The 26,479-nt window shown below is 34.2% G+C and overlaps 1 protein-coding gene across 4 annotated transcripts in view; it reads left to right on the top strand.

Moving 5' to 3' along the window:
- The window catches only part of GLS (glutaminase), an 82,792-nt gene that overhangs the window by 46,579 nt on the left and 9,734 nt on the right, over positions 1 to 26,479 (top strand). For 2 of the 4 annotated variants that reach the window (XM_019462443.2, XM_019462474.2), the window contains 2 exons: positions 716 to 847; positions 4,179 to 4,271. In XM_019462443.2, coding sequence (XP_019317988.2) covers positions 716 to 847; positions 4,179 to 4,271 — 225 coding nt within the window. Of the gene's footprint in view, positions 1 to 715; positions 848 to 4,178; positions 4,272 to 5,268; positions 7,937 to 26,479 lie in introns of those variants that run through there. The other 2 variants (XM_019462453.2, XM_019462463.2) reach the window with 2 other exon arrangements.

Here is a 26,479-nt window from a genome sequence, read left to right as displayed (position 1 = left end):
TACCACAGAAAATCTTCTAAGAAGATACAATTTCTCATGTTGTTTTAGTCATAAAATATTTTTTGAAAATAACTTTTCATACTTTAATACATGTTTATTATAGAATTAGCAAATCTAGTCCAGTAGTGCCTGGGTGGCTCAGTCAGTTAAGTATCCAACTCTTGATTTTGGTTCAGGTCATGATCTTGTGGTTCATGGGTTTGAGCTCTGCATCAGCATGCTTGGGATTCTCTTTCCCTCTCTGTCTCTCTCTCTGTCTTTCTCTCTGTCCGTCTCTCTCTCTGCCCCTCCTACATGCTTGTGTGCACTCTCTAATAAACTTCAAAAAAAAAAATATATATATATATACACAATCCAATATATTGTATTCAATATATACTAATATATATATATACACACGCACACACACACACAATCCAAAAGAATAAAATAAAAACATTCATAGCTCCACAATTTAGATGTAATCTACCTTAATCCTTAAGAGTATATCTTTTCAAATGTTTTCTGTATTTAAATACATCTCAACTGTTTTATAAGTGTTTTCTCATTTACTGTATTATAAACATATTAATAGTTATCTACAACACTTGTAATGTTAGAATTCTGTGTATACGTATACCATAATTTCTAAACCAATTCCCTTATTGTTGGACATAATTTTCCTTATTTTAAAATGTTAATAAGAATATCCTTTTTTTTTTCAAATTATTTTCAGGTTGGTCTTCCTGCAAAATCTGGAGTTGCTGGGGGCATTCTTTTAGTTGTCCCTAATGTCATGGGCATGATGTGCTGGTCTCCTCCTCTGGACAAGATGGGCAACAGTGTTAAGGGAATTCACTTCTGTCATGTAAGCATATTTTCTTAATGAAAATAATGATCATATAAGTGGAACCATCCAATGATTTGATTTTTAAAATTTTAATTCTAGTATAGTTAGTATACAATGATGTGTTAGTTTCAGGTGTACAATATAGTCTTTCAGTTCTTCTATACATTACTCAGTGTTCATCATGATAAATGATTCTTAATCCTTTTCACTTATTTCACCCATCACCCCACCCACCTCTCCTCTTTGGTACCACCAGTTTGTTCTCTGTTGTTAAGAGTCTACTTTTTGGTTTATCTCTCTGCTCCCCTTTGTTTTGTTTCTTAAATTCCACATGAGTGAAATCACATGGTATTTGTCTTTCTCTGATTGGCTTACTTCGCTTAGCATTATACTCCAGATCCACCCATGTTGTGGCAAATAGCAAGATTTCATTCTTTTTTATGGCTGAGTAGTATTCCATTGTATTTACCTACACCACTTCTTTATCTGTTGATGGACGCTTGGGCTGTTTCCATAGTTTGGTTATTGTAAATAATGCTTCAATAAACATAGGGTAGGGGTCCATATATCCCTTCAAATTAGTGTTTTTGTATTCTTTGCATAAATAGCTGGTAGTATGTTTTCTGAATCATAGGGTAGTTCTATTTCTAAATTTTTTTTTTTAACTTTTTAAGGAAACTCCATACTGTTTTCCATAGTGGCTGCACCAGTTTGCATTCCTACCAACAGTGCATGAAGGTTCCTTTTTCTCCATATCCTCACCAACACTTGTTTCTTGAGTTTTTGATTTCAGACATTCTGATGAGTGTGAAGTGATACCTCATTGTGATTTTTGATTTGCATTACCCTGATGATGAGTGATGTTGAACATCTTTTCATGTGTCTGTTGATCATCTGCATGTCTTCTTTAGAGAAGTGTCTTTTCATGTCTTCTGCCCATTTTTCAATCTGATTATTTGCTGTTTAGGTGTTGAGTTGTATCAGTTCTTTATATATTTTGGATACTAATTCTTTATCAGATATATCATTTGCAAATATCTTCCCCCATTCAGCAGTTTGTTTTTTTTTAGTTTGGTTGATTGTTTCCTTTGCTGTGCAGAAGCTCTTTATTTTGATGTAGTCCCAATACTTTTTTCTTTTCTTTTCTTTTCTTTTCTTTTCTTTTCTTTTCTTTTCTTTTTTTTTTTTTTTTTTTTTTGCTTTGTTTCCTTTGCCTCAGGAGACATATCTAGAAAAATGTTGCTACAGCCAATGTCAGATATTACTGCCTGTGATCCCTTCTAGGATTTTTATGGTTTCAGGTCTCGTATTTAGGCCCATAATCCATTTTGAGTTGATATTTGTGTACGGTGTAAGAAAGTGGTCTAGTTTCATTCTTTTGCATGTGGCTGTCCAGTTCTCCCAGCACCATTTGTCCAGTTTTACCAGCACTATGTTTTTAAACCATTGCATATTCTTGCCTCCTTTGTCGAAGATTAATTGACCATATAATTGTGGGTTTGTTTCTGGGTTTTCTATTCTGTTCCATTGATTTATGTGTCTGTTTTTGTGCTAGTACTGTAATGTTTTGATAACTACAGCTTTGTAATATAACTTGATGTCTAGAATTGTGATAACCTCTGGTTTTGTCTTTTTTGAGATCGCTTTAGCTATTCTGAGTCATTGTGACTTTATAAAAATTTTAGGATTGTTCTAGTTCTGTGAAAAATGCTTTTAGTATTTTGATAGAGATTGCATTAAATCTGTAGATTGCTTTGGATAGTATAGACATTTTGATAATATTTGTTCTTATAATCCATGAGCATGGAATATCTTTCCATTTCTTTGTGTTACCTTCAATTTCTTTCATCAGTGTTTCAGAGTACATATCTTTCACCTCTTTGGTTAAGTTTATTCTTAGGTATTTTATTATTTTTGGTGCAACTGTAAAGGATTTTTTTCTTAATTTCTGTCTGGGGTTTCATTATTAGTTTCATTAAATGCAGTGGATTTCTGTGTATTGATTTTTTATTTGTGACTTTACTGAATTCATTTATCAGTTGAAGTAGTTTTTTGGTGTTGTCTTTAGGGTTTTCCTGTATAGAGTAACATGTGATCTGCAGATAGTGAAAGTGTTACTTCTTTCTTACCAATTTGAAAGGCTTTTATTTCTTTTGTTGTTTGATTGCTGTAGCTAGGACTTCAGTACTATTTTGAATTATAAGTGGTGAGAGTGGACATCTTGTTCCTGACCTTAGGGGAAAAGCTCTGAAGTTTTTCCCCATTGAGTATGATGTTAGCTGTGGATTTTTCATATTATGGCTTTTATTATGTTGAGGTATGTTCCCTCTAAACCTGCTTTGTTGAGGGTTTTTATCATGAGTGGATGTTGTATGATAATCATGTAAGTGGAACCATCCAGTGATTCTGATTTTTGAATCATTTCAGTAGTTTATTGATTGTTGGCATTCTGCCTACCTGTCTGCAAGTTACTAGGTTAGCCATGGCAGTACTTCTAAAGGATCTTTAAATTGCTTCTATCAGCTCCCATAATACTCATACCCATAGGAAATTACATTTGTTTGATGCTGATACTTTAATTGTCATGGTTGTATATAGTTTTCAGTTTCCAAAAAACCTCAACAAAAGTTATTAAACTTGGAAAGGTTTAAATTTAAATCCCAACATAAATTAAGATTATTATTGTTTATTATATCATCATTAATCTGTATGTTTGAATATCTTTATCCATAAACTATCTTGAAAAGTCTTTTTTTTTTTTTTTGAGGACATAAGCACTACAAAATAAAATTGTTTCTAGATTAGTTCAGTATTTTATATAGTTACCCAAGTCTTGCTGATATTTCAGCTTCCAGTTTTATGTGCAATTTACTACTTTGTAGACTCTGTATTAAGTACTATAATTTTTCTGCAAACTTTCTCAGTTAAAATTATTTATTTTTCAGTTTTTTACATTTTGCAAAAGCTATAGAATGACATTGGATGCTTATGGATTATAATAGATTGTGACCAGAATGTTTGTTTATATTTTTGTGGTGCTTTATGGTTATTTGCTAGAATAGTTCTTTCATATGACCTGTTACTAAAGGCCCATTTTATAGGAAATGAAAGAAACAATTTGAGTGGTTTAGCCCTAGCTAGTAAGCCCTAGCTAGTAAGCATTGAGAACAATGCTTACTCCATGTTCTCATTCTGATTTTGGTTCTCTTCGTGATACATGCTGCTTTTTGCAGTGGTATTTTCCTTGAGATAGTAAGTTAAGTTGGACAATATTAGTGTGATTTGTTGCAATATGAAAAAAATAGCCAGTGAATAGCCAGTTTCTTATTCCTGTCCTGTTTATTTACAGGATCTTGTTTCTCTCTGTAATTTCCATAACTATGATAATTTGAGACACTTTGCAAAAAAACTTGATCCTCGAAGAGAAGGTGGTGATCAAAGGGTAAGCAAAATTCATATTTAGATTATTATGTAATATTTTTCTAAAAGAAAGAAAATGATATTCACCTGTTTGAATAGAACTTAGTTTGTTAGTGTCCTCATATATTTGCTAATCACGAATTGAGTATACATAAGTTATTGACATTTTCATCCTGGACTCAGGAGTATATAAATAATAATTATTGCTGTTTTATTTAAATTTAAACTGGTTAACCTGGCATCAGGGTTCTCCACCTACCCACCCATTTTTCTGCTATTTTAAGCAATATTTTAAAGAATTGATTCTGTTAAAAAAAAAAAAAGAAGAATTGATTCTGTTCAAAAAAACACTTTGGAAAGTGCTACATGCTGTAAAAAGAAAGCCTTGTTTTACTCTTAATCATTTGTCAGTAGTAGTCTTGAAGTTTATTTTGGCATGGATGGATATGTAAATAGGAAAGGGATTATAGTATTAGTGAAAGACCTTACAAAGCCTCATAATTTTTATTGGCCACTATAGATGAATAATTTTTTTATAAAAAGTGTTTAATGCAGAGTTCTTGATACTCTTAAAGTAATACTTGTTTATTATCATTGTTTGGCTTCATATTATTGCACATACATACTTCTCTTAGTGCTAATATTTAAGAGTCAGGACTTAAATTTCAGGAACAAGATTTTTTGTCTTCATAGTTGTTCACTGGACCAAGGACTTGTTTTGAATTTTAATTAAATTCCTTTGCATCCCATCTAGAAAATGTTTATAGTAAATACCTAATTAGACTTGAAGCTGATATGAAGCACTTATAAGTAGAAAATATTTTTAATGCATACTAAGTAAATTTTCCTATTGTTAGTTCCAATCAAATAACTTATAATATGTGAGAATTATGCAAAGCTAACAGAATAGAAACTGCCATGGGTGTCAACATGAGTAACATGGAACAAAACATCAAATGGTGGTGGGTGAAAATGTTAACAGATCTTAATAACATTCATTGAAAAATACCGTTTTATAGCTTGGACCTTTCTTCACTCAAGTGCACTAATAAATTATGTATGTTGCTTGAACAACTAGCATTCCTTTGGACCATTGGACTATGAAAGTCTCCAACAAGAACTTGCTTTAAAAGAGACAGTATGGAAAAAAGTGTCACCTGAGTCAAATGAGGACATCTCTACAACTGTAGTATATAGAATGGAAAGTCTGGGAGAGAAAAGCTAAAGAAATGGGTTCTAGTTTCAGAATGTTCTTCATTTACTCTTTCAACCATCTTTAGCTTTTTTGCATACTATAAATATTTATTTGAGTTTTTTGTGTTTTCAACCTTGGGTGCTGGAGCCATAAAGCTTTTTTTTCCTTTTAATCTTTGTATAAAGATAATAGATTAAAAAGTGGATTTGTTGGTCTTTAAAAAAGTATTTATACATAAGTAAAGCAAATTTGCTTTATTTTTAAAGACGCAAAAAGGAAAAAATTCCTTTAAATTTTTTCATGGTGTAATTAAAATTTTAACTTAATCTCCATTTTAAAATGGTAACAGAAATGTCATTTTTGGTTCTAAAACCCACACATTGAACTCATAAGTTTCATTGCATTTTGTTTTTTCTTTCCCAGTTTTAAAACTGACATGATGTCTGTAGGGGCAATAGAAAGTCATCTCTATGCTAAATACAATGAAAAGGCAAAATTAATGAATCCCAAATTACTTAATACAGTGATAGATTATAAAATCAGCTTAAGTTTATATTTTATGCCATTTTTAGTGATAAATTTGCTTTAAATTTTAAAAATTCATTTTAAATTTTATCAAACACTTTAAAATATAAATCATGTCTTTGCTTTTTTACTTTGCAACTTCTCTGTGTTCTGTCAAAATTGTCATGTACAGGAGTGTCTTATGTTACTAAAACATTCCAGCCAAAGAATTTCAGAAGTAGGATAATGACATGTTTCACTGTTAAAAAGCTATAATGGTTACTCAGAAGGAGCAACAGTGAGTGTCTTCAAGTGAAATGTTTACCTGAACAATTTTATTTTCGTATTATTCACGTTACTTTTTCTATGTTATATTTAAGTGTGAATGGTGAATCTTGGGTTTTAGTTTTTAATATTTTTATTATCGTAATAATTCCACAAATGCTAATGAATCTTTTATGATAAATTATAATAACATCTCATAGAGTTTGTTTTATTTGAACTCTAATTTTAGAGTACTTAGGAAATGAATTCAGTCTGATAGTAGTAAGTATGCTACTAAAATGTGTTAGATCTGAATCCTTTTGTTTGGTTATAAAAATGCAATATTGAGAATCAAAACTTGTTTTTAAAAGAAGGACTATTTTGGATAATTTACAATGTTTAAAGTCTGTCTTGGCAAAGTGATTGTAAAATTCTGTAGGACCTATTCACACTTCTTCCTTCTTCCAAATAACTCTTCAGTTTTCCCCACAATTCCCCATAGCCACAAGGTGTTTTTTGTTTTGTTTCGTTTTATTCATTTTTAAAGTTGTAGATTTTGGAGGGGCAGAGGTGGGGTCTGGGGTCTAGAAGGAGACTTGGTAGTTTTTTAGTGTCATGGCATATGTGGTAGGTCACATCTGTAAAAGTAACTCTAGTAAAAAAGATTTCACTGAGTAATTTCGATACTAGCGCAATTATAGATACAGAAAACCTGATCAAATGATGTCTCAAGCTTGGGAACTGTGATATTAGAAAAAGAAGTTCCCTTCCAAAGGTGTTGGTCAAAAGCTTTTTGGGCTAACTTATATATTTAAATAATTATGTGTTAAGTTTTGGAAGATTTACCAAGGAGTTTATTGTTACTTAAATATTTCTCTAATGTACAAATGCAAATCTAAGTGGATACTTCTACTTTGGCCATTTTCCGGGGGGGCGGATGGTAGGGGGGAGTGGTTTTTTTGAAAGCCTCACCTCTGCAACAACTTTAAACAGTATCATTTGTATTATTAGTTCCACCAAAGCCATTTGCAGTTTGGGGAACTGAATGTCTTAATTGATAGATTGGAAAAAAGGCTTTATTTTTTTCCCTGTGCTCTAAATTGTTATGTTTTACTATTTCATTTGGAGATTGGTTTTACTTTATAAAATGAAAATTCAATTTTTCCTATTGTGTCCTATGTATAGATTTCAAAATTATGTTGTTAATTTGTAGCTGACTGTATTGTAGCTAATCTTATTAAGGATGAGCATCCAGAAATTTTTGTAGGAAGGTATATAAATGGAAGAAGAGGGAAGATACTGTGAATAGGCCCCTAAACTTTACTTTAAAAAAAAAAAAAAGGAAAATCTTTGCCAGATTTAAGAACATTCTTTAAATTGATTCCTTCAGTATTTTTAATACCTTTTCAAATAAAGTTCTTGAAAAGTACCCAGTATTGTGGATTTAATGTTTCATGCCATTACTGATTCTTGATATTCAAGCATTTAGAAGTTAGCACATTTGTTTTCCTTTTTTTTTCATTATTAACATTTCGTTTGAAATGCATATCCTTCCTGAAATACTTTATTTTTAGCATAAATGTTGTGCATTTTATCTTAGTGTTTGGATTAAAACATTTGTGTTATTTAGCTTTCTTTTATTTGCTTTGTATATTTAATAATGTACCTTTTATTTTCCAGTATGCCTACTTTTTGTATTGTACAATAAATTTATTTTAAGCTGATTTTATTGTTTTTTTTTTTTTTTTTTTTTTTTGATGAAAGGAACTCTAGCATTTTAAGTACAACAAATAGTTGGAATTTTAACTTCAAAATAGTAAATCTTTATGAAGATACTATTAAAATGCTTTAGATTTTTACTTCTGAGGCTACTGTGAAGACATACTAGAAATACTCTCCAAAGGGCTTCATTTGATTTTTTTTTTTTAACAAAGTATAGAGTCGGTGGGCTTTTTGAGGGAGAGTACATTTAACAACTTAAAAAAGAAAAAAATCTACCCTATTTGCTGGTTTCCTGGTTCAGCTTTCTGAGGAAGAGTATCGCTGGTGTTACTCACTGTGTCACTGTTTTATACGTTGTGTAGGGTAGGAAAACATTGCTGAATCAGATGAAGAGTATCGTAATATTACTTTAGAATTGTGAATCACAGTAGAATTTATATTAAATGGAATAACTATACTACAGAAATTCACCTTATTTACTTTTTAAGGAATTTAGTCTTCAGAAGGAACTTTATATTTCCACAGCATAGTCCAAAGTCTAATGAGGCTCCATGCATTGTCAGACATAAACAGTACAGTTGACTCCTAACACAGGTTTGAACTGCATGGCTCCACTTATGTAACTTAGTAAATTATAGTACAGTACTATAATTTATTTTATCTTCCTTATGATTTTCTTAATAACATTTTCTTTTCTCCAGCTTACTATGTAACATACAAAATGTTTTACTGAACTGTTTATGTTCTTGATAAGGCTTCTTGTCAGCATCAGCTATTAGTAGTTAAATTTGGGGGGGGGAGTCAAAAGTTCTATGCAGATTTTCAACCACATGGGGGCCAGTATTCCTAAGCCCTCCCACATTGTTTAAGGTCAGCTTTACTTTAAGTTTAAATTTTACTGTTTGATCAGATACATCATTTGTATCCAGAGAAGTCGTCCCAAATATATTGTAGACTTTTAAAACTATTTGAAGGGGAAATACCATTGTTTATAGGATTTTGTATTTATCTAAATGGGATTTTTTTTTTATAAAGTTCTTTTGGGACTAGGAAATAAGTTCATGTGTCATGATATATTCAGTATGTAATTGATTTATGATTGCTTACTTTTAAAGACACACTTGGATTTTTTTTTGCTTTTAATCCATTTGAAGCAAAGGGAGAGGTGGCTCAGCTTGGTCGTCTTGGCCTGACAGTGTCAAGTTTTGTAGGCATGTATGTATGTGAGAAGAAACACTGATGTATACTGATATGTCAGTCTATACCCTGATAATTTATATACATGTGTGTGTTATATACATATGTGTTTGTGAGTATATCTGTCTATCCAGATAGACATTTTTGCTGTCCCAGAATTTATAAAATATAACATGTTTTACTTACTCAGTTTGACTCTGAAGATTTGTGGTTTCTTTTGTTGTGCCCATTCACTACCTGCACTGTCAGGGTAAGAGAGTAACAATATTGGAGAACTTCATAAAAGGGAAAGCAAGAATATCAAATTTCATATGGAAATTGACTTTAAAGCAGTCTCCAAAATTTATTAAATGGGAGGATTATATTCAACTTAAATAATGTACTTCTCATTTTGAACAGTTTATGGAATAGTTTTATTCCAAAAATTGTACATAATTATTAAGAATGTGTTTTACTATTCATTTTGTGGAAATTTTGGTTTTTAACCAATCTTGAAAATGCTAGAATGTAATTTAAAGAAAAAAGTAACATAATTTCTGCTCAATTCCTTTACTGCTTTATATTAAATGCAGTATTTACATTGTATGATAACACCAAAACCAAACATTAGAGATATAGCCACCGCCTGGGTGGCTCAGTTGGTTAAGTGTCTGACTTTGGCACAGGTCATGATCTCACAGCCCATGGGTTCAAGCCCCACGTCCGGCTCTGTGCTAACAGCTCAGATCCTGGAGCCTGCTTCAGATCCTGTGTCTCCCTCTCTCTCTGCACCTCCCCCGTTCATGCTCTGTCTCACTTTCTCTCAAAAATAAACATTTTAAAAAAGGTGAAAATAAACAGGAAGATATATTCAAGTGTATCAAGTTCAACTACTTTTTTCTTTTATCTCAAATTATAACATACTTAAAACATTTGTTTCTTACACTACATAGAAATGGAAGGAATTTAGTTGGACTAGGAGACGTTCTCTTATCCTTCTTCTCCCTTCTCCTGCCAAAGTAGTTTATTGAAGTGAATACCACACAGACTTGAAGAAATTTAGAGTTATAGTCTGTTTTAGTTTAGTTTTTAAAACTAAATTATAAGCATCTAGAACAAAAGTTCTCCAACATAAAACATTTGGCAAACTTGATGTTTTTTAGACTCCTTAACTTCTTAAATAGTAATAGAAAAGGTACTTATTTTTTAGATGTTTAGACTGATCATAAATCGTTATTTTTAATGAAATGATTCTCTTGTACTGTGGTTTTAAAATGTTCTTTATTATTTTATATTTTGATATATGAAAGGTTATTAATTTTAAGGTTGACTTTTAGTTTACCATATGTTTTGTAGATTATAGATCCACTTTAGTGATTTTTATACGTTGCACCTGTAGAGACTTTTAAGATGTGCAAAATGTGTAAAGCCTATGTTGATTAAATTTTTATTATGGCTTTCCAGTCAATTACATTCACCTTTAACTGAAATGAATAAGATGTAAATTAGCATTTGAGTGCATTACTTTTTTTTGGTGGTGTCTGTGGTAGTTTTTGGTAAATTCCAAATCTTTTTTATTGAGAACTGTTATGTATTAAGTAAACTTAAAAAAAGTATGATTCTTGGTGCCAAATGCTGTGATGAGCCTCAGGATACAGACTCCTAGGAAAGAGGAATGAGATGACACATTTGGGCAGTTGATCTCGTAACACCATTGTTAGACCTTGAACTCGAAATCTCAGTTACTATCAGAAATACTTTAGTTAAATCTCGATGAAGAACAACTTGGCTTGCTTATTTATTTATTTAATTAATTTATTTATATGTATTTTCAGAGAGAGCGTGAGCAGAGGAGGGTCAGAGAGAGAGAATCCGAGCCAGACAAAGGGCTTGATCTCACAAACCGTGAGATTATGTATGTATGACCTGAGCTGAAATCAGGAGTGGGACACTTAACCCCCTGAGCCACCCAGGCACCCCATGGTATATTTATTCTTAAGCCAAATTTTAATACCTGAGGACATGAGTCTTCTGGACATAGTATTATTAAAACTAATGATTTTTTTCATTAAGTATTTACCTTGCTGAAATACCTCAGATGATTGAAATTATCTATCTGGAAGGCCTAGGTTTTATTTTTTTTAATGTTTATTTTTGAGAGAAGCACACGTGTGCACGTGAGCAGGGGAGGGCAGAGAGAGAGGGAGATCTAGGATCTGAAGTGGGCTCTGTGCTCAGAGCAGAGAGCCCAATGAGGTGCTCAAACTCCCGGAACTCACAAACCTCGAGATCATGACCTGAGCCGAAGTTGGATGCTTAACCCACCGAGCCACCCAAGCAGGCGCCCCGGAAGGCTTAGCTTTTAAAAGGAAGTGTTCTTACCTGAAATAGATTTGTTTCCATATTACACGTCTGGCAATTTTTGTTTATATAATGAAAATCTCTCTGGTCAGTTCCACTTGGAACCCTCACTTACGATTTTAGTTCATATTCTGTAAACAGCTAAAGAATTTGTTTTATTTTTAAAACATAGCTCAACCTTTCTAGGTCTTTGTTCTTTCATTTACCATAATCTTATAATTTATTAGAATCCCATAATTGAGATTGAAAGCTATCTTAGAGTTTATGTGGTGCAAACTCCCGCTTCAGCCAACCTCCTTTCCAGGTTTCTTACCACCTTGCTTCCTCAGTTAACACATGTACAATATTTTTTTCTCTTTTTTGATGGAATTGTTCTATTGTGTGTTTTGTTACATCTTTTGTTTGTTGGTTATTTGTGATGAAAAGCATAATTGTCAGTAGTTAATACAACTCTTAAGTTATTTGGCAAACATTGTTACATCAATGTTTAGTAAAAACTACTTTATTGTATTTCTCTAGTAAAGAGTCTTACGCCACAACTTATAAAGACTGGAAAAATTAAGAAGTGAATGCTACAATTATACAGTAGTTCTAAAAATAAGAAATTATCCTGGAACCTTTGAAAGAAAGTATAGGAAAAATGTGACTGGAAAAATAAATGTTGCGCCATTTGCTTTTAAAATAAATTCCTTTGGAGTTAGGTTAAATATTGAAAGTAAAAAGGTTAAAAAAACAAAAGGCTATTGGAGTTCTAAAGAAATGTTTTCTAAAAGAAAAAAAAATTTTTTCAAGTCAGCTTTTCCCAGCACATACTATGCAAAATATCTACCTTCCTTTGTTTTTATTTTGCATATTTGGATCTCTAGGTGGCTTCAGAACAAGAGTTTATTACTCTATCATGTATGTTGTCCTTAGTACCAATCTCCATTTCATAGTTCTGGGATTTATTTTTTATTTATGAAGGACATTTATATTGCTGTTCTTGAGAAATGTTACTTTTTAAACGCCTTTGTTGACTTAGAAATGTTACAACTTAAATATTGTTATTCCAAAAAACAGTACGGGTTTCTTCTCAAAATTTAAACTTGCCTATTATATAGCTCTTTTCCCCCTAAGTTTATATAGATGAGAAGCTGAACTTTAGGATACTGGCTCTTACTCAGTATAAACTCTGTTTTCACATTGTACTTACTAAAATTAGAATGATGCTGAAATATTAGCATCAATTATGCTAGTATAACTATTCACATTTGGATCATTCCATTGTAAAATTCAAATTGAAATCTTCAGCCTTTTGTTCATCTTTTCTTTATAATTACTAGTTTTCATTATTTTGTATGTGCCTTTCACAAATCATCACTAAGGAACAATTACAGATTATCCTTTGAGGGGATAACATAATACTTGTCTTGACTTTGTTTCATTAGATGAGATTAATTGTGTTGTGTAAAACCATGGTATAAATTATTGACTCCATCCATACTTTGTTGTTTTGTTCTTTCTCACAGTCACTCATGATTAAAGATCCTAATTGAAAAATTCAGACTATGTTAATTTCAAGTATTCTTTCTTTTTCCAACTTTTCCAATAATAACTCATTTTTGGCTGAAAATGAGGTAACTTAAAAAATATATGAAAGTTACTCATAAAGTGTGTTTTCATTTTCAAGCGTTTGTATTGCTGATATGTTCATTTCCAAGTCTTAATATTGTTGACATTTACCATTCTAGAGTTATTTTCTTTAAAAAGTTAAAAAAACATGAGTGTTAATTCAGACTTTTTTCATTATAATAAAAGTTTATTGTTAATCATTATTTTACCTTCAGCTTTCAATACATGTGTCTGTGGGTCTAGGTCTGCACAAGAGTTATAATATAAATAAAGGAATGAACTAAATAATATTGTTTCTACTTTGAATTAAAATGAATGCTACATTTTTTACAATGAAACTTTATTAACATCTCTTGATGAAATTACAGAACAAGTGATTTTGTTAAAATTCTCTGGTGACTAATAGTATTAACCCTTTTTAATCATACCAATAAAATATTCCTGCCTTAATGTCTCTTCTTTTTACCTGAAAGAGAAGTTTTAGAGAATGGTTTTAAGGAGGTGGGAAGTAGAATTTAACTTTCTATTTACCCATTTGTGAAGTGTTTCAGCTAAAACATGCTATTACAACAAAACTTAGAGTATGTATGTTTTTTTTTTTTTCACCTGAAGGAGAAACAGAGAAAGAAAACTAGTTTGCTGTGTTTTTTAGCCAAGTAATAAAAACTTGAGAAGCTTTAATTTTTATTTTGTCTCTGTTGTGCCAATTTTATTTTACATCCACCATATATGTCTGCCACAGAATCAGCACTGCTATTGATTTGGTATCCCTTACATGTTGGGCTTTGTTATGTAATGGTCTCATGTATTAGTGCATTTACCTTATATTTAGGGGCTCTGGAGAGAGGGCTGTTGCTATGTTTGCATAGTGTGTTTTGTAGTTTTTGTTTTGCAAAAATTCCCATTCGCTGCCATTGTGAATTTTAGATTTTGGTTTTAGTTAAGAATTTGGGATCTTCTGCAAAAGTTCTTAATAGAGTGAAACTGTGGTTTACTTAGTGCTTTTGGGACTTAAATAGGATCAGTGAATGCTGGGCAGTTGGGTATAGGATCTGGATAGGTAACGTGGTATACCATAAGGCATGAACTTCTGAGGCTTGTTTTCTACCTTAAAAATTCATATAAATTTTGTTCTGTTTCACCTGTTTTAATTTTTTTTTTTTAACGTAGTATTTATAAGGTCTGTGACTAACCTTTATCTTCTCCAGAATTGGAGTAAAATTGATTTCAGGAAGATGTGCCACTCTTACTCATTCTGACATAGGATAGTAATGGTTAATCTGTAAACATTCTTAATCATAGGTTTGAAGTGACCATTTTTACCTAAAATTGGCAGTAATTTTAAAAAGAATGTCTTTCATCTATGCCTGCTGCCTGTGCCCAAAGACCTTGGAAGTCTAGAGTTTCTTTCTCAATCCCTTATCAGAAGAGACTTTGCAGTGTGTAGGCTAATCGCTAAATATACAGTGATCAGTCCTCAAAGGTGTAGGCCAAAATTGAGGTAATCTCAGTTTGCTAAGGCCGTCCAGTTTCCTAACCTATAGGATCCTGTGATTTTCTGTAGTTTGCTTTCAATGTCCATAATTTCAGTCAACTCTAGCAGCAGTGCATGTCCAATACACCATCAGCAGAAACCTGATAACATCAGAATTTGAATAGCATGACTTTTAGCACTCACTGTGACTTACTATGGGTTAACCCTCCGTGAATGTTTTGAGAATTTTTTAATCCCCCTGAAGTCTATGAAGTAGGTATTACTACCTCTGTAGATTTATATAGGTCTTGTAAATTCACTAAGGTCACAGAATTAGATCCTATATAGAACCAGGATTTACACCCAGGCAGTTTTGGTTCCAGAGCTCATTGTCTTGACCATAGACTATATTATTTCCCATTGCAAAATGTAAGCAGAGCAACTTCTGTCTCCTTGTTAATAAAATCAAGATACTCCATGGTAATTTAAGGACAATACAATTTCAGAGTGTCTTGATAGACCAAAAAGGGAAATTTCATATTAAATAAGGTTATCCTGTGATACTTTGAATTTCCTATACCTTATATAAGGCAATGTCTCTATCACATACCACCAGTGTCCTACAATTTTCATATGTGCATGTAATTATTTCGCTCAGAGAAAAGTTCCTCTCCCCAGAGATCCTTTTACTAAGAATTAGATATGTTGGGAAACTATTAGGGGTTTTTTGGCAGACAGCACATTTATGTCTAAAATGTCTTGGGGCACTTGGGTGGCTCAGTCAAGCATCTGACTCTGGTCTCGGCTCAGGTCATGATCTTATGGTTTTGTGAGTTCGAACCCTCCATCAGGCTCTGCGCTGGCAGCATGGAGCCTGGTTTGGATTCTCTCTCTCCCTCTCTCTTTCTGTCCCTCCCCTACCTGTGCTGTCTCTGTCTCTCCCAAAATGAATAAATAAACTTTTTTTAAAAAGTCTTAAAAAAAAGTGTTGATATAAATGGGAAAATTAACTCCAATATTACTTGACTATAGAAGATAACAAGTCAGCCCTAATTATCAGTGAAGTCATTTTTAGCTTAGCTCTTATAAGTCTTTTGCACTACTTAAAAGGTTTCCTTATTGTATATTCCTAGCATTAAATATAAATCAGTACACTAGCACTAAAAGCCGATGTTTATTCTAACTCTTTAAAACTTAATTTTAAAGATGCACTTTTAAATCCTTTTGTGTATTTCCTCTAAATGCCTATCAGCTAACCTCAACTTATCAAAACCTTTAAAAACCCTGATTCCATAAAGCCTTCCACAGGGTTCAATTGTAGGGGTTTTCACTAACCTTATTTATATATAAGAATTCTATGATCTGCAACTTTATTATCCAAAAATTAATGTATCTTTCTTCACATCTGCACTTGTTTTTAGGGTAAAAAAATTTTTTTGGAAACCAACCAGAATGATTCAATGATGAAAAACAAATTTTGTATTCTCATCCACAGTCATTTATACTTGTATATATGATTTTAATGATAATGTTAGATACAAGCAGATTCCCCCAAAATATGTGTACTGGACTATGAAACACAATTCTGCTGTTAAAGTATATCTAAAAAATAACTTCCACCTATCCTAATACCCTTACTCAGGAGAGCTGGTAGTAAGTGTTCCCATTTTTCAATTAAATTGTTCTTCCATTATTGTTTTTATAATAATGTAGTAGGGTACAAGATGAACAAATAGTTCATTCTTTCAGTGAAGTTGTTTTTCCACTGAAGTTGCTGTAAGAAAGTGACCAGGACTCTTCTGAGTCTTGATTTCTAGGTTTCCAAATACTGTTATGAAACAATTTTTCATCCATTCTAAATACAAGAATTTTGTTTTTCTCTTGTGTGTGTTTTCTGCTCTTCATTCCTGGTATTGCATATAAATCCCCTACCAGTGTGTAAGATTAGATCCCAATATATAAATGCAAATGTATAACTGTTCAGATTATTTTTTTCTACCAAGAACCAGTTATCCCTCAATATTTCACTAGTTTTTGTTTACACATACACACAGTTTAAGTTATTTAGCCAATTTAATTTGACAGAGTAGTTCTGGTTTTATATAAATTAGCTTTAGCATTATCCTGTTTATTGTTCATTCGCTAATTACTTCTTCATTTAACCAATATGTATTTGTTCCTTGCCTGTTCCATGCCAGAAACTGCAAAGTACTTAGGATATGCGGGTACTGAATGAGTCTGATCAAGCCCTTGATGTTTGCAATCTAGTGGGAATGTAGATACTGAATAGTTAATAAAATAGCAAAAATGGTGATAAGTGATTTGTTCATACAGATGCATGTAGATCTAGTTCATTTTAACTTATAAAGGAGGTGAAATGGCATATACCAAGTATTTATACACCTGTAACAGACTTTGTGAGATAAACATACAGTGTAGTTAAAGTATAAGAACATGCACACCATTCTTCAGTAAAACTTCCCTCTGAGAAAGAGGGGGATGAGTGCTGGGGGAATAGTTAGCTATAACATTTTATATCTTGAAGAAATACACAAATACAATAAATGGTAGACATGTACAAAGTTCCAGCAGAGTATAACAAGATTTCATTTTTTGATAAAATAGGTATGGCTGATTTTCCCTGAAAGGTGATAAATTTTGAATGAGTTAGAGGAAGGGTGAGGATTAATAAAATACTCTGGCTTGAAGGCCCGGGGACAGGAAGGAGCACTTTGGAGATGGTGAAAGAAAGCAAAAATGATGGGAGAAGAGTGAGGCAAGGTGTGAATGGAGATTGGCCCTGGATGAGTCTAAGACATAAGACCACATAATGTAGGATAGCCCTTCTTGTCTCTCAATGTACACTACAGCTGTTAGTGTGTCTTAATTTTATTAACTTTTTAAAATTATTTTTCAAGTAGACTCCACGCTGGGTGTGGAGCCCAACATGGGGCTTGAACTCATGATCCTGAAATCAAGACCTGAGTTGAGATCAGGTCTCAAACGCTTAACCCACTGAATCACCCAGGTGCCCCCAGTGTGTCCTAAGGCACAATCTTGGAGATTGGCTTAAACACCTGCATTTTTAATAAGCACCTTGGGTGTTTCTGCTGTAGATGGTCCTCTGAACACAGTTTGGGAAATATTTATGTAGGATCTTACATGCCACATTAAGAGTTTTGTACTATTCAAAGTGTATTTGGCTTGTATAAGAAGGGGAGTGACATGATTTGGTTTTAAAACTGCTCTGTGGGGAATGGATTAGAGGAAGACAAAAGTTGAAGTTTTAGGGCTGAGGTGAAATGTGATGGTAGCTCAGAATAGGGAAATAGATGTGAGAAAGGTAGGTATGAGATGTGTTTAGGAGATGAAATTGGCAGCACTTGGTGATAGTATTTGGTGGGTGAAAAGAATGACCTGTTAAGTGGACAATCAGGTTTTAGTATTAGCAATAGGACAGATGGTGCTACATTATTAAGATGGAGAACCCTGGAGAAGCAAATCTTGGGAGTACAGGGAAAGATTAATTTTGGTTGTACCAATTAAGGGGTCTTTTGACTATAGCTATCAAGAGGATGATTAATAGGGGTCTCAATGAATAGGGCTATCTTTGTATTATAATAAGTCTGGGTGTAGGCAATCCAGGATGTGTGCCATCAGTAAGATACACTTCTGCTCCAACCAGCCTTCGTGTGTTGGGGTTAGACATCATGCCTATCACCATGTAGTTGCAAAGTGTTCCACCTTTAGCCTCACGTGTATGGTCAAAGTGGTAGAAGAAAAGAGTGATACCTAAATCAGGTAAGAAAAGTTTCCTAGAAACTCATCTGACACTCGCTGGCCAGACTAGCTACAAGGGAATCTAGGAAAGAATTTTCAGTTGGCACATTGCTACCTCCAACAAGTAGAGATTCTGTTAGCCTAGATGGAATAGGAAATAGATCTTAGGTAAGCAGTTGGCAGTTGTGAGAAAGCTAACTAACTTCTGTTTGACATATTTATATTTCTGAGATATCCAAGTAGTGACAAGTGTCAGATACAGGCCGAAAACTTAGGAGAGTGGTTTGAATTGGAGATACAATTTTGTGAGTTGTTAGCATGGTGAGAGTAGGTTTGAAGCTCTAAGTTGTGTGAGATTGCTCCAGTAGACCATGCAGAATGAGAAGGAACCTTAAGGAACTCCCACTTTCAAAGTAGGATAGGGGTGCCTGGGTGGCTCAGTCAGTTGAGCATCCAGCTTTGGGTCAGGTCATTATCTCACGGCGTCATGAGTTATGGCCCAACGTTGGGCTTGTTGCTGTCAGCACAGCCTGCTTCGGATCGTCTGTCTCCCTCTTTCTCTGTCCCTTCCCCACTTGTGTTCTCTCTCTCGAAAATAAACATTTTTTTAAAAACGAAGTAACAGATACTCAAAATTTAACATTAAAAATAAAAAGTAGGATAGAACAGTAGGTTTCCCACTGGGGAAAAATGTCCCATTAGGAGAAAATCCAGCATACCATAATAGAAGTCCAGGAGAGAAAGTACTGCAAGAAATTTGGAAGAGTCAACCGTACAAAACAGATAAGCATTAAATAAGATGCAGGTGTCCAGTTACATAATGTCCTTCCTACTTTTGGTGCTAAAATGTCTTTTTATTTTGTAAATGATGTTAGTAGATAGTAGTCTTCTTTATTGTTTGTGCTCAGAAAATAAGAAATGGGTGGCCCATATTGGTAATCTCCTCTCCACTATTAAGAAAATTTTCTTGGCTTTGAGATTTGAAGGCCGGGGAACTACTGGAGTAGAGCAGGGTTGGCTGCTGATAGAAAAGACCCAGTAAAGAAGGAGAGCTTAAAATAGATGCAAGAAAGAGGAAATGGACAACAAAGTGATGTCTCTGGAAAGAGATGGAGCTCTCGGCACCAGCGGAGGATTTAGGTATGGTAGGAGGAAGAGTATCTCCTTCAATAAAATAGGACATTGAGAGGCAGGCAGGTAGGTAGGTATGCAGTAGGTAGGTATGGTAGGGAGAAGTTGAGGAAGTTTCTGCCCATTGGCTTCCATTTTCCTGAAGTGGATGAAAGGCTTTATGCTGAGAATAAGTTGTGGAGTTGGAGGGAGGCTGTGCGGTTTCAGGGCACAGAGAAGATAGGAAATGTTTCTTCTTGGAAGGTGGGGCAGAGCTGAAGGAAATAAAGCAGTAGTTGTCACAATACTATTGAGGTTGGTACCATGGGTTTGCAGGGATGCTAATCTGCTCTGTTGCCACACACCCCCCCCCCCCCCCCCCCGCCATTATCCTGTGGCTGCATTCCAAATTTAGGTTCAGGAGCTGCAGAAGATCAGGCAAGGGATTTTAGAGCATTTACCGGATAGTGATTTTAAAAGTAGGCTTTGGAATCTACTTTATACGCTCCCTACATAGAAGACATGAATGTAGGCTTTTCTCCTTTTAGAATTTGGTTCTACTTAAAGAATTTTCAACTAATGTAACTTACACTAACAGGTGAGTGCTGTATATAATTTTGCCACGTCCATTCTCCTTCCTTCATATAAAATATTACCGATAATAATTATGAATGTTAAAATACAGATACATGCTAAGCAGTCTCATGATAAGGCCCTGAGAATGGTGATGGAGTGATTTTTTTTTGGCCTAATTATATATATTTTTTTCATACAGTCTTACATTGCATTATTTTTGAGGATCTTAAAAATATCCTGTTCTCCAGAGGCTCCTTGTATTATGTGCTAGAGGAGCCTGTTATCATCATTTGATATTACAATGCCTATGAAAGTCCTTTGAAAATTGAAAACACTAGAGAAACATATTGTTATTGTGCTTGTTCTGTGTGTTATCCATAAAGCTCGCATGTCACACTTCCTGCAATAGAACTGTAAAATAGACATTGAAGAATGGAGAAAATTAAGTATGGCTCTCTGGAGACCAACAAAAATGAGAAATTTCTAAAATCAAAGCAGTCAGTAAGAATGTATTGTGGTTGGAATGAATATTCATGTCCCTGTGCCTTGCTTTGTTGTAGTAGCAATATTTAGGACGTACAAAGGAGAGCTGGATCCTTTAAATTGAAAACATAATTCTGGGTTTATTGCTGCCAAATCTTTGTTTTGTTTTTTGGCAAAAAGAGAGCCCCATCTCTTTTCAGGGACCTTGTGTATATTTATTTTTAAATTTATACCAGACAGTGTGAGAATCTTTTGATTGTTGTTGCCCTGATCCTTTTTTTTTTTTTTAAAGTATTATGTACAAAGATTTGGTGACCAGTTTCTTTTCTTCCTGTCTTATTCTTTGCTTTTAGTTTCTTTGACTTTTTGGGGTTTTACATACTTGTTTTTTTAGTTCATAATTATAAATGAACGTGACACTTCATCATCCCAGAAGTGTGGCACTTTGTCCTGTATTTGAACACACTAATGTAATGTTAACTAATCTTCATGGAGTTTTACAAATATTTGTATAAGAGAGAAAGAGAACCGGGAAGAAAGTGAATATGAAACTTTGATACTTGTCTGTGCAGTACAAATACTCACTCTTAGGTTTGCCACATGAAAAATGCACTTCTGTTCAGAGAAAGCTGCCTTTGTCCCTGCTCGTTTTGATTTTTATCCTCTTTTGTTGCTGACTTGTTAATTAGGATTGCTCTTTGTCATGCCATGCAAAGATAGGTTGTTAGCTGCTTTTATGCTTGGATATAAAAGGAGGGTTGCTTATTGGCTCATTGGTATCTTTTTAGGCCATTCATTGGCATTTACCAGACTATCATGAGCCACTGAGATAAGAAGTTATTTGCTGCAAATTCTGTAGCAATCATATATTTGCTGTATTCACATTAACCCAAAACTCATACTTCACTTTTAGATACTTCAAAGCAAAGAATGAAGATATCTTTAACTTTTTTTCTGTTTGTGGCATTGATATGCCAAATTGAATATTTGTTTGATCCTCTATTTTCTTTTCAATTAACAACAAAATGCCTTTTGGTTAGTTTGGTTAGCACCTCAACAGAAAATTAGTATCTCTGACTTCCCCATGAATTTTCCCTTAGTTGCCCTTTTCTGATTTTAGTCTTGGTATTGTATTGGTGAGGAAATCTCATCTCATGTTTTGTCAGGAAATCTCTTGGCCCAGGAGGTCCCTTGTAGTGGTAGACGGCACGAATCCCAGCATCAGGCTGGTCGTGAGCTCTCACTCTGCCACTTGCCAGCATTATTACTTTGCTCAAGTTAATTTAAATGCATTAGCCTTCAGTTTCCTAATCCTTTGAGTAATAATAGCATAATAATACGTAGAACATTTAGCTCAGTCCAGAGAGAGTAGGTGCTTCATATTAGCTATTTTTTCCCTAACTAGTGTATAATCTGAATTTTTATCTTCACGGGTTGTCAGATTTCTTTGATAGAATCGTGACTTCTTAGTTTAAGAGTAAATAAAAATATTTCAGATTAATCTGTTCATTGAGAAGTTTTGAAAATAGTATGCTTAGGACAGTTTGTTTATTCATTAGTCAAGAGCAGAATGCAGTATTTGGAGCTGCCATTTTGAGGTTGTATTTTGTAAGTGAAATTTCTGTACTCTTCTTTAGAGTAAAATTTACTGTTCAATTTACTCCTCTCTATTAAAATTACTGTATGAGAACCTAACCTCCTGCATTTGTGTAAAAATTTGGAAATGTCATGAGATTGCTGAACTGTTATTCCGTTAAAGGATTTTCTCTAATCCTCTGATCGTGTCAGTTTGGATTAATTTTGTCTGTATATAGTAGATTAATATTTGTGTCTGAATAAGTCAGTGGAAAAGCTTAGGAACATGTAGCCTCATACTCATCCTCGACTTTCTAATCATAAAAGTAGTATAATTTTGTTTTACATGTCCATATGATATTAAATAAGCTCATGTTAAATATTTATATGAATATTAAATAAGGGAAAGAGGAAATGTTTTCACATACACCTTGTGCAGGTTTATATCTCTACCCTTGTTGGCAAGCGATTAGTTTACATTTGCTGACAACTGAAAATTTTTCTTTAGCTATACTATAATAGGTTTGTATTTCTTAATAACCTGCCCTTAAGAAAAATATTTATGAAAGAAGGCCTCAAACTTCTTTTCATTTAAAGGCTCTTAAAGGCCAAGTTGGCGTGAAGCTTTTAAAACAAAACTGGATCTGGAATGATGATGGTTTATTTAGCAGACGAAGAAGAGTATCTGTTCCACAGCAACAGATACTTCAGTGAGCTGGAAATGAGAGAGCAGCTTACGTCAAACTGGAAGTGGTGGGAACACAAGGATGGCTTTTCAGTTACCTGCTCTTTTTCATTAAAGCCTTTCCTAACCAAAGGGCTGAATTAGTCTTTGTATTTAAGCAGAAACTAATGATGAAAAACAAGGGAGACTACAGTGTTGCAGTTGGTAGCAGAGTTGGAAATAAAATACCTGGAGTAAAGTGTAAAGCTAATGAGTCAATCCTCTCTCCCTCTCTCTTTGTCTCTCTTCTCTGCTTCTTCCCTTCCACCCTCCCCTCTTTCCTTCTAATATTTAGCAAAGGGCCTTTATGGATTAGAGCTAAATTGCTATTTAATCCTTCGGTTTCCTTCTGTCCTTTGGATAACAGTCTGAGGTCTATTAAGGACTCACATCACCGTGGTCTAGTTGTACAGAATTGAGAATGTAGCCCAGCTACATTACTAATTCAAATGCTATATGAGCTTGAGCCAACGCCCTTAACCTCAACGGTAGTAATAAGTAAAAAAATCTATAATTATATTTTACAGCCAGCCTGTCAGGAATGTTTAAAAACAATTACGGCTTTTCAAAATGTTGACTTTTTCAAGGTCACGCAGTATGTAAGTGCAAAGTGATATGATCATGTAATTCTAATTGCTACTGGTACAGAATTAAGGCATTTGAGATGAGACAAAAGTCACATAATTCCACTCTTAAACAGGCTTAAAATGAATAGAATGATAGGATTGGAGGTTTGGGAATGTCTTGTTTTAGACTTGTAAAATTGACAGAATCTCTAACTGCTTCTAGCTGTTTTGGAAAAAAAAAAAAAAAAAGAAATGCTATTTGACTATGCCAAGCATGCTAGTGTTAAATGACCTCATGTGAACTGTAACATTTTTGTCCTACTGTTGTCATGACTTTGTATAAATAAACTAAGATAAGGTTGTCTGGTTCTGGGAGGTTCTGACACAGAGATTTGATAAGGAAAATGTAGTAGAACTGGAAAATGTGCAGTATGAAGGGAAAACTGGTTGACATTTAATCTGTCAAGGTTTATGCCCAGGTGAAACTTCATGCCCAGGTGAAGTTTCTCTTTACTATGGGGAGGCATACATTAAACTCTGGAGCCCTTCCTTTCTGTAGGCCCCTGTTGAACTATGTATGCTCTGCTTCTTTGTACTGAGGAATAATGCATCAAACCAATGACTCTGTCTCAGCAGTTACTGTTAAGTCATTGCTTTCTAGACTGGCCTTCTTGATATCAAGGTATTTTAAAAGTAACATAACTCAAGTATCCATTGGGGAATTAGGAGAACGAGATTTGATCAATGGTTAGCACACCCACATCCATTGAAAGAGCTGGCTTGGGTTGCATGAGTCATCATCTAATAGGGTGTCCTCCTCCTTCAGTTTGGTTTACAATGCTAGTCATCCCAGAGGGTGTGACAAGATAGCTGGGAATATTTGTGGCACTCTCTTAACAAGACCAGGAAGTGGACTGGACTGTCCCTAAATGAAATAACACTCCCATCTGCTGTCTGAAAACTGTTAAACTTCCATTTTCTTTCTTGGCATTCTACCCATAGCTCATTTCGTGATTTATGCAAACCTTAAAAATATATGTGACTATTTGCTGGAGTAAATGTGGCTTTAATTTTAAATGGTGCCTGTGCCTGTGTTTTTCTGTCTTGGAGTGAATGGCACTCATTTTGTGATCAAGCTCATTCCTGTCTTGATCAGGGACTTGTACTAAATCAGCCCTGCAACTAGCCTTTGTTTTCATGGGAAGAATACTAAACTCCATGTTATTCTTTAATAATTGTTTTAACACAAGCTAGTATTCCCTCTCCCCCTGCCCCCAGCCGATAAGTCACAAAGCCTCTGTACATTACAGTGTTCTGATTTATTCTCATTTTATGTTTCTCTCTCTGAGCTGAAACATGCTTATGCACAAAGTATTCTTATACTCTCAATGAACTGATTATATTCTAAAATTAGCCTTTCTTGGGACTTATTAGGAGTTGTAGAACTTCAGAAATATTGAATAATTAAGTGATACATACAATATATAATAAAATCCCTTCAAACTAGCTTGGTCTAAATTCAGAATTTTAAACAGGATTTAGTGCATGCATGCAGTCACTGGAATAAACATCAGGGATTTATTGCTCAGAAGGACTAATATACCTTAAAGAATAAGAACTATGGGTGGTTAATATATCAGTGGTGTGCACGTCAAAATTCTGGATTTCTCTTGAGTAGTAAAGAGGAGATAACATACACAAGTAAATATATAATGTGTGATAGTGCTGCAATGAGGCAAATGTAGGAGAAAGAGATGATTTCTGACCGGAGATTGTGAGGTAGGGCTCAGGAAGAGGAGCTAAGAATGAACACTGTAATGAAAAATGGGTGGAGAAAAGATGATTTCAGGCAATAAAAAGTACTGTGGCTTAGTAGGAGCGAAAGGTACATTAAGGGTTGTAGAGGAAGATACGGTATCTGATGACTCCTTGGCATATGCCATCACAAACACTATGTAGGCAACTGGCAACAAGTCACATGGAATGCTGGATGAGATGCCTGGGGAAGTATGGTAGCAAAGAAGGGGCTTTCAAAGGCTTTCAAGCTGGCCCTTGAGGGAAGGGAAGGATTTGATTAGGAATCTTAGGTGTTCCCAAAAGGAGAAAAAGGAGCATAGACAGATAAAAACAAGAGTAGTACTAAGACCAGTTTTGTTGTGTTGAGGTGGAAAGAGAAAAATGAGTTAGCCAGAGTGAAGATTCTTGAATGCAAGGCTAAATAATTTAAACTTTATCAAGATTGATTTGGGAACTTTTTGACACTCTCTTGCTGAGAAACCTTTAACTGATCAGAGCAGTATTTTGAGATGGGTAGAAATATGTGGGAAAGTTCTGGCAGGTGGAAGAACTAGAAGCAGAGGCAGCAGTTAGGAGGACTGAATAAATTTAGTAATGATATTTGAGGTAAAAGTTAAGGGAGGCAGGAGAATTAATAATGATTATAATTTAATCCCCCAAGTGATGGTAACAAATTGAATATGTTTGATGTTTTGGGAGAGAATATTGATTTAGCCAGTAAATGGATTCTTTTCATTGCAGTATAATTGATGTATAATGTTGTGGAAGTCTAAGGTGTACAGTGTGTTGATTTGAGTCAACACATATTTAATGAGCACCAATTATGTGTTGTAGGCACTGGGGTATAGTGGGGTAAAGATTAGGTCTCTGCCCCCATGGAGCTTACATGTAACGGGCGAAAGAGACAACAAACAAGTTTAAATATATGTGTGTGTGTGTGTGTGTGTGTGTGTGTGTGTGTGTATACACATATATATAGAGTCAGATATATAATGTCAAATATATAATTACATATATTTGATTATATGTATAGATATAGATAGATAGATAATGTCAATGATAAGTGCTCTGAAGAGAAAAAGCAAGGGTTAGGGATAAGGGATGATGAAAAAGAGGGCAGTGTTTTAGAATCTGTGAGGTAACATTTGAGTAGAGACCTAAATGAAATGAAGGCGGGAGCCTCCTCACTCTCTGGGGAAGGGGCATCCCCAGCAGCACAGCAAGGGTAGTCCCCAGACCAGCAAGGAGACCGCCTGGCTGGTGGAGAACTGCACAGGGCAGAGTGATCGGGAATGAGAAGAACAATGTAACT

The sequence above is a fragment of the Panthera pardus genome, unplaced genomic scaffold (assembly GCF_024362965.1).
Source record: "Panthera pardus isolate Hobbes unplaced genomic scaffold, ASM2436296v1 HiC_scaffold_10, whole genome shotgun sequence".
Lineage (NCBI taxonomy): Eukaryota > Metazoa > Chordata > Mammalia > Carnivora > Felidae > Panthera > Panthera pardus.
The sequence above is the reverse complement of the archived record's forward strand: the minus strand, read 5'-3'. Positions and strand labels throughout refer to the sequence as shown.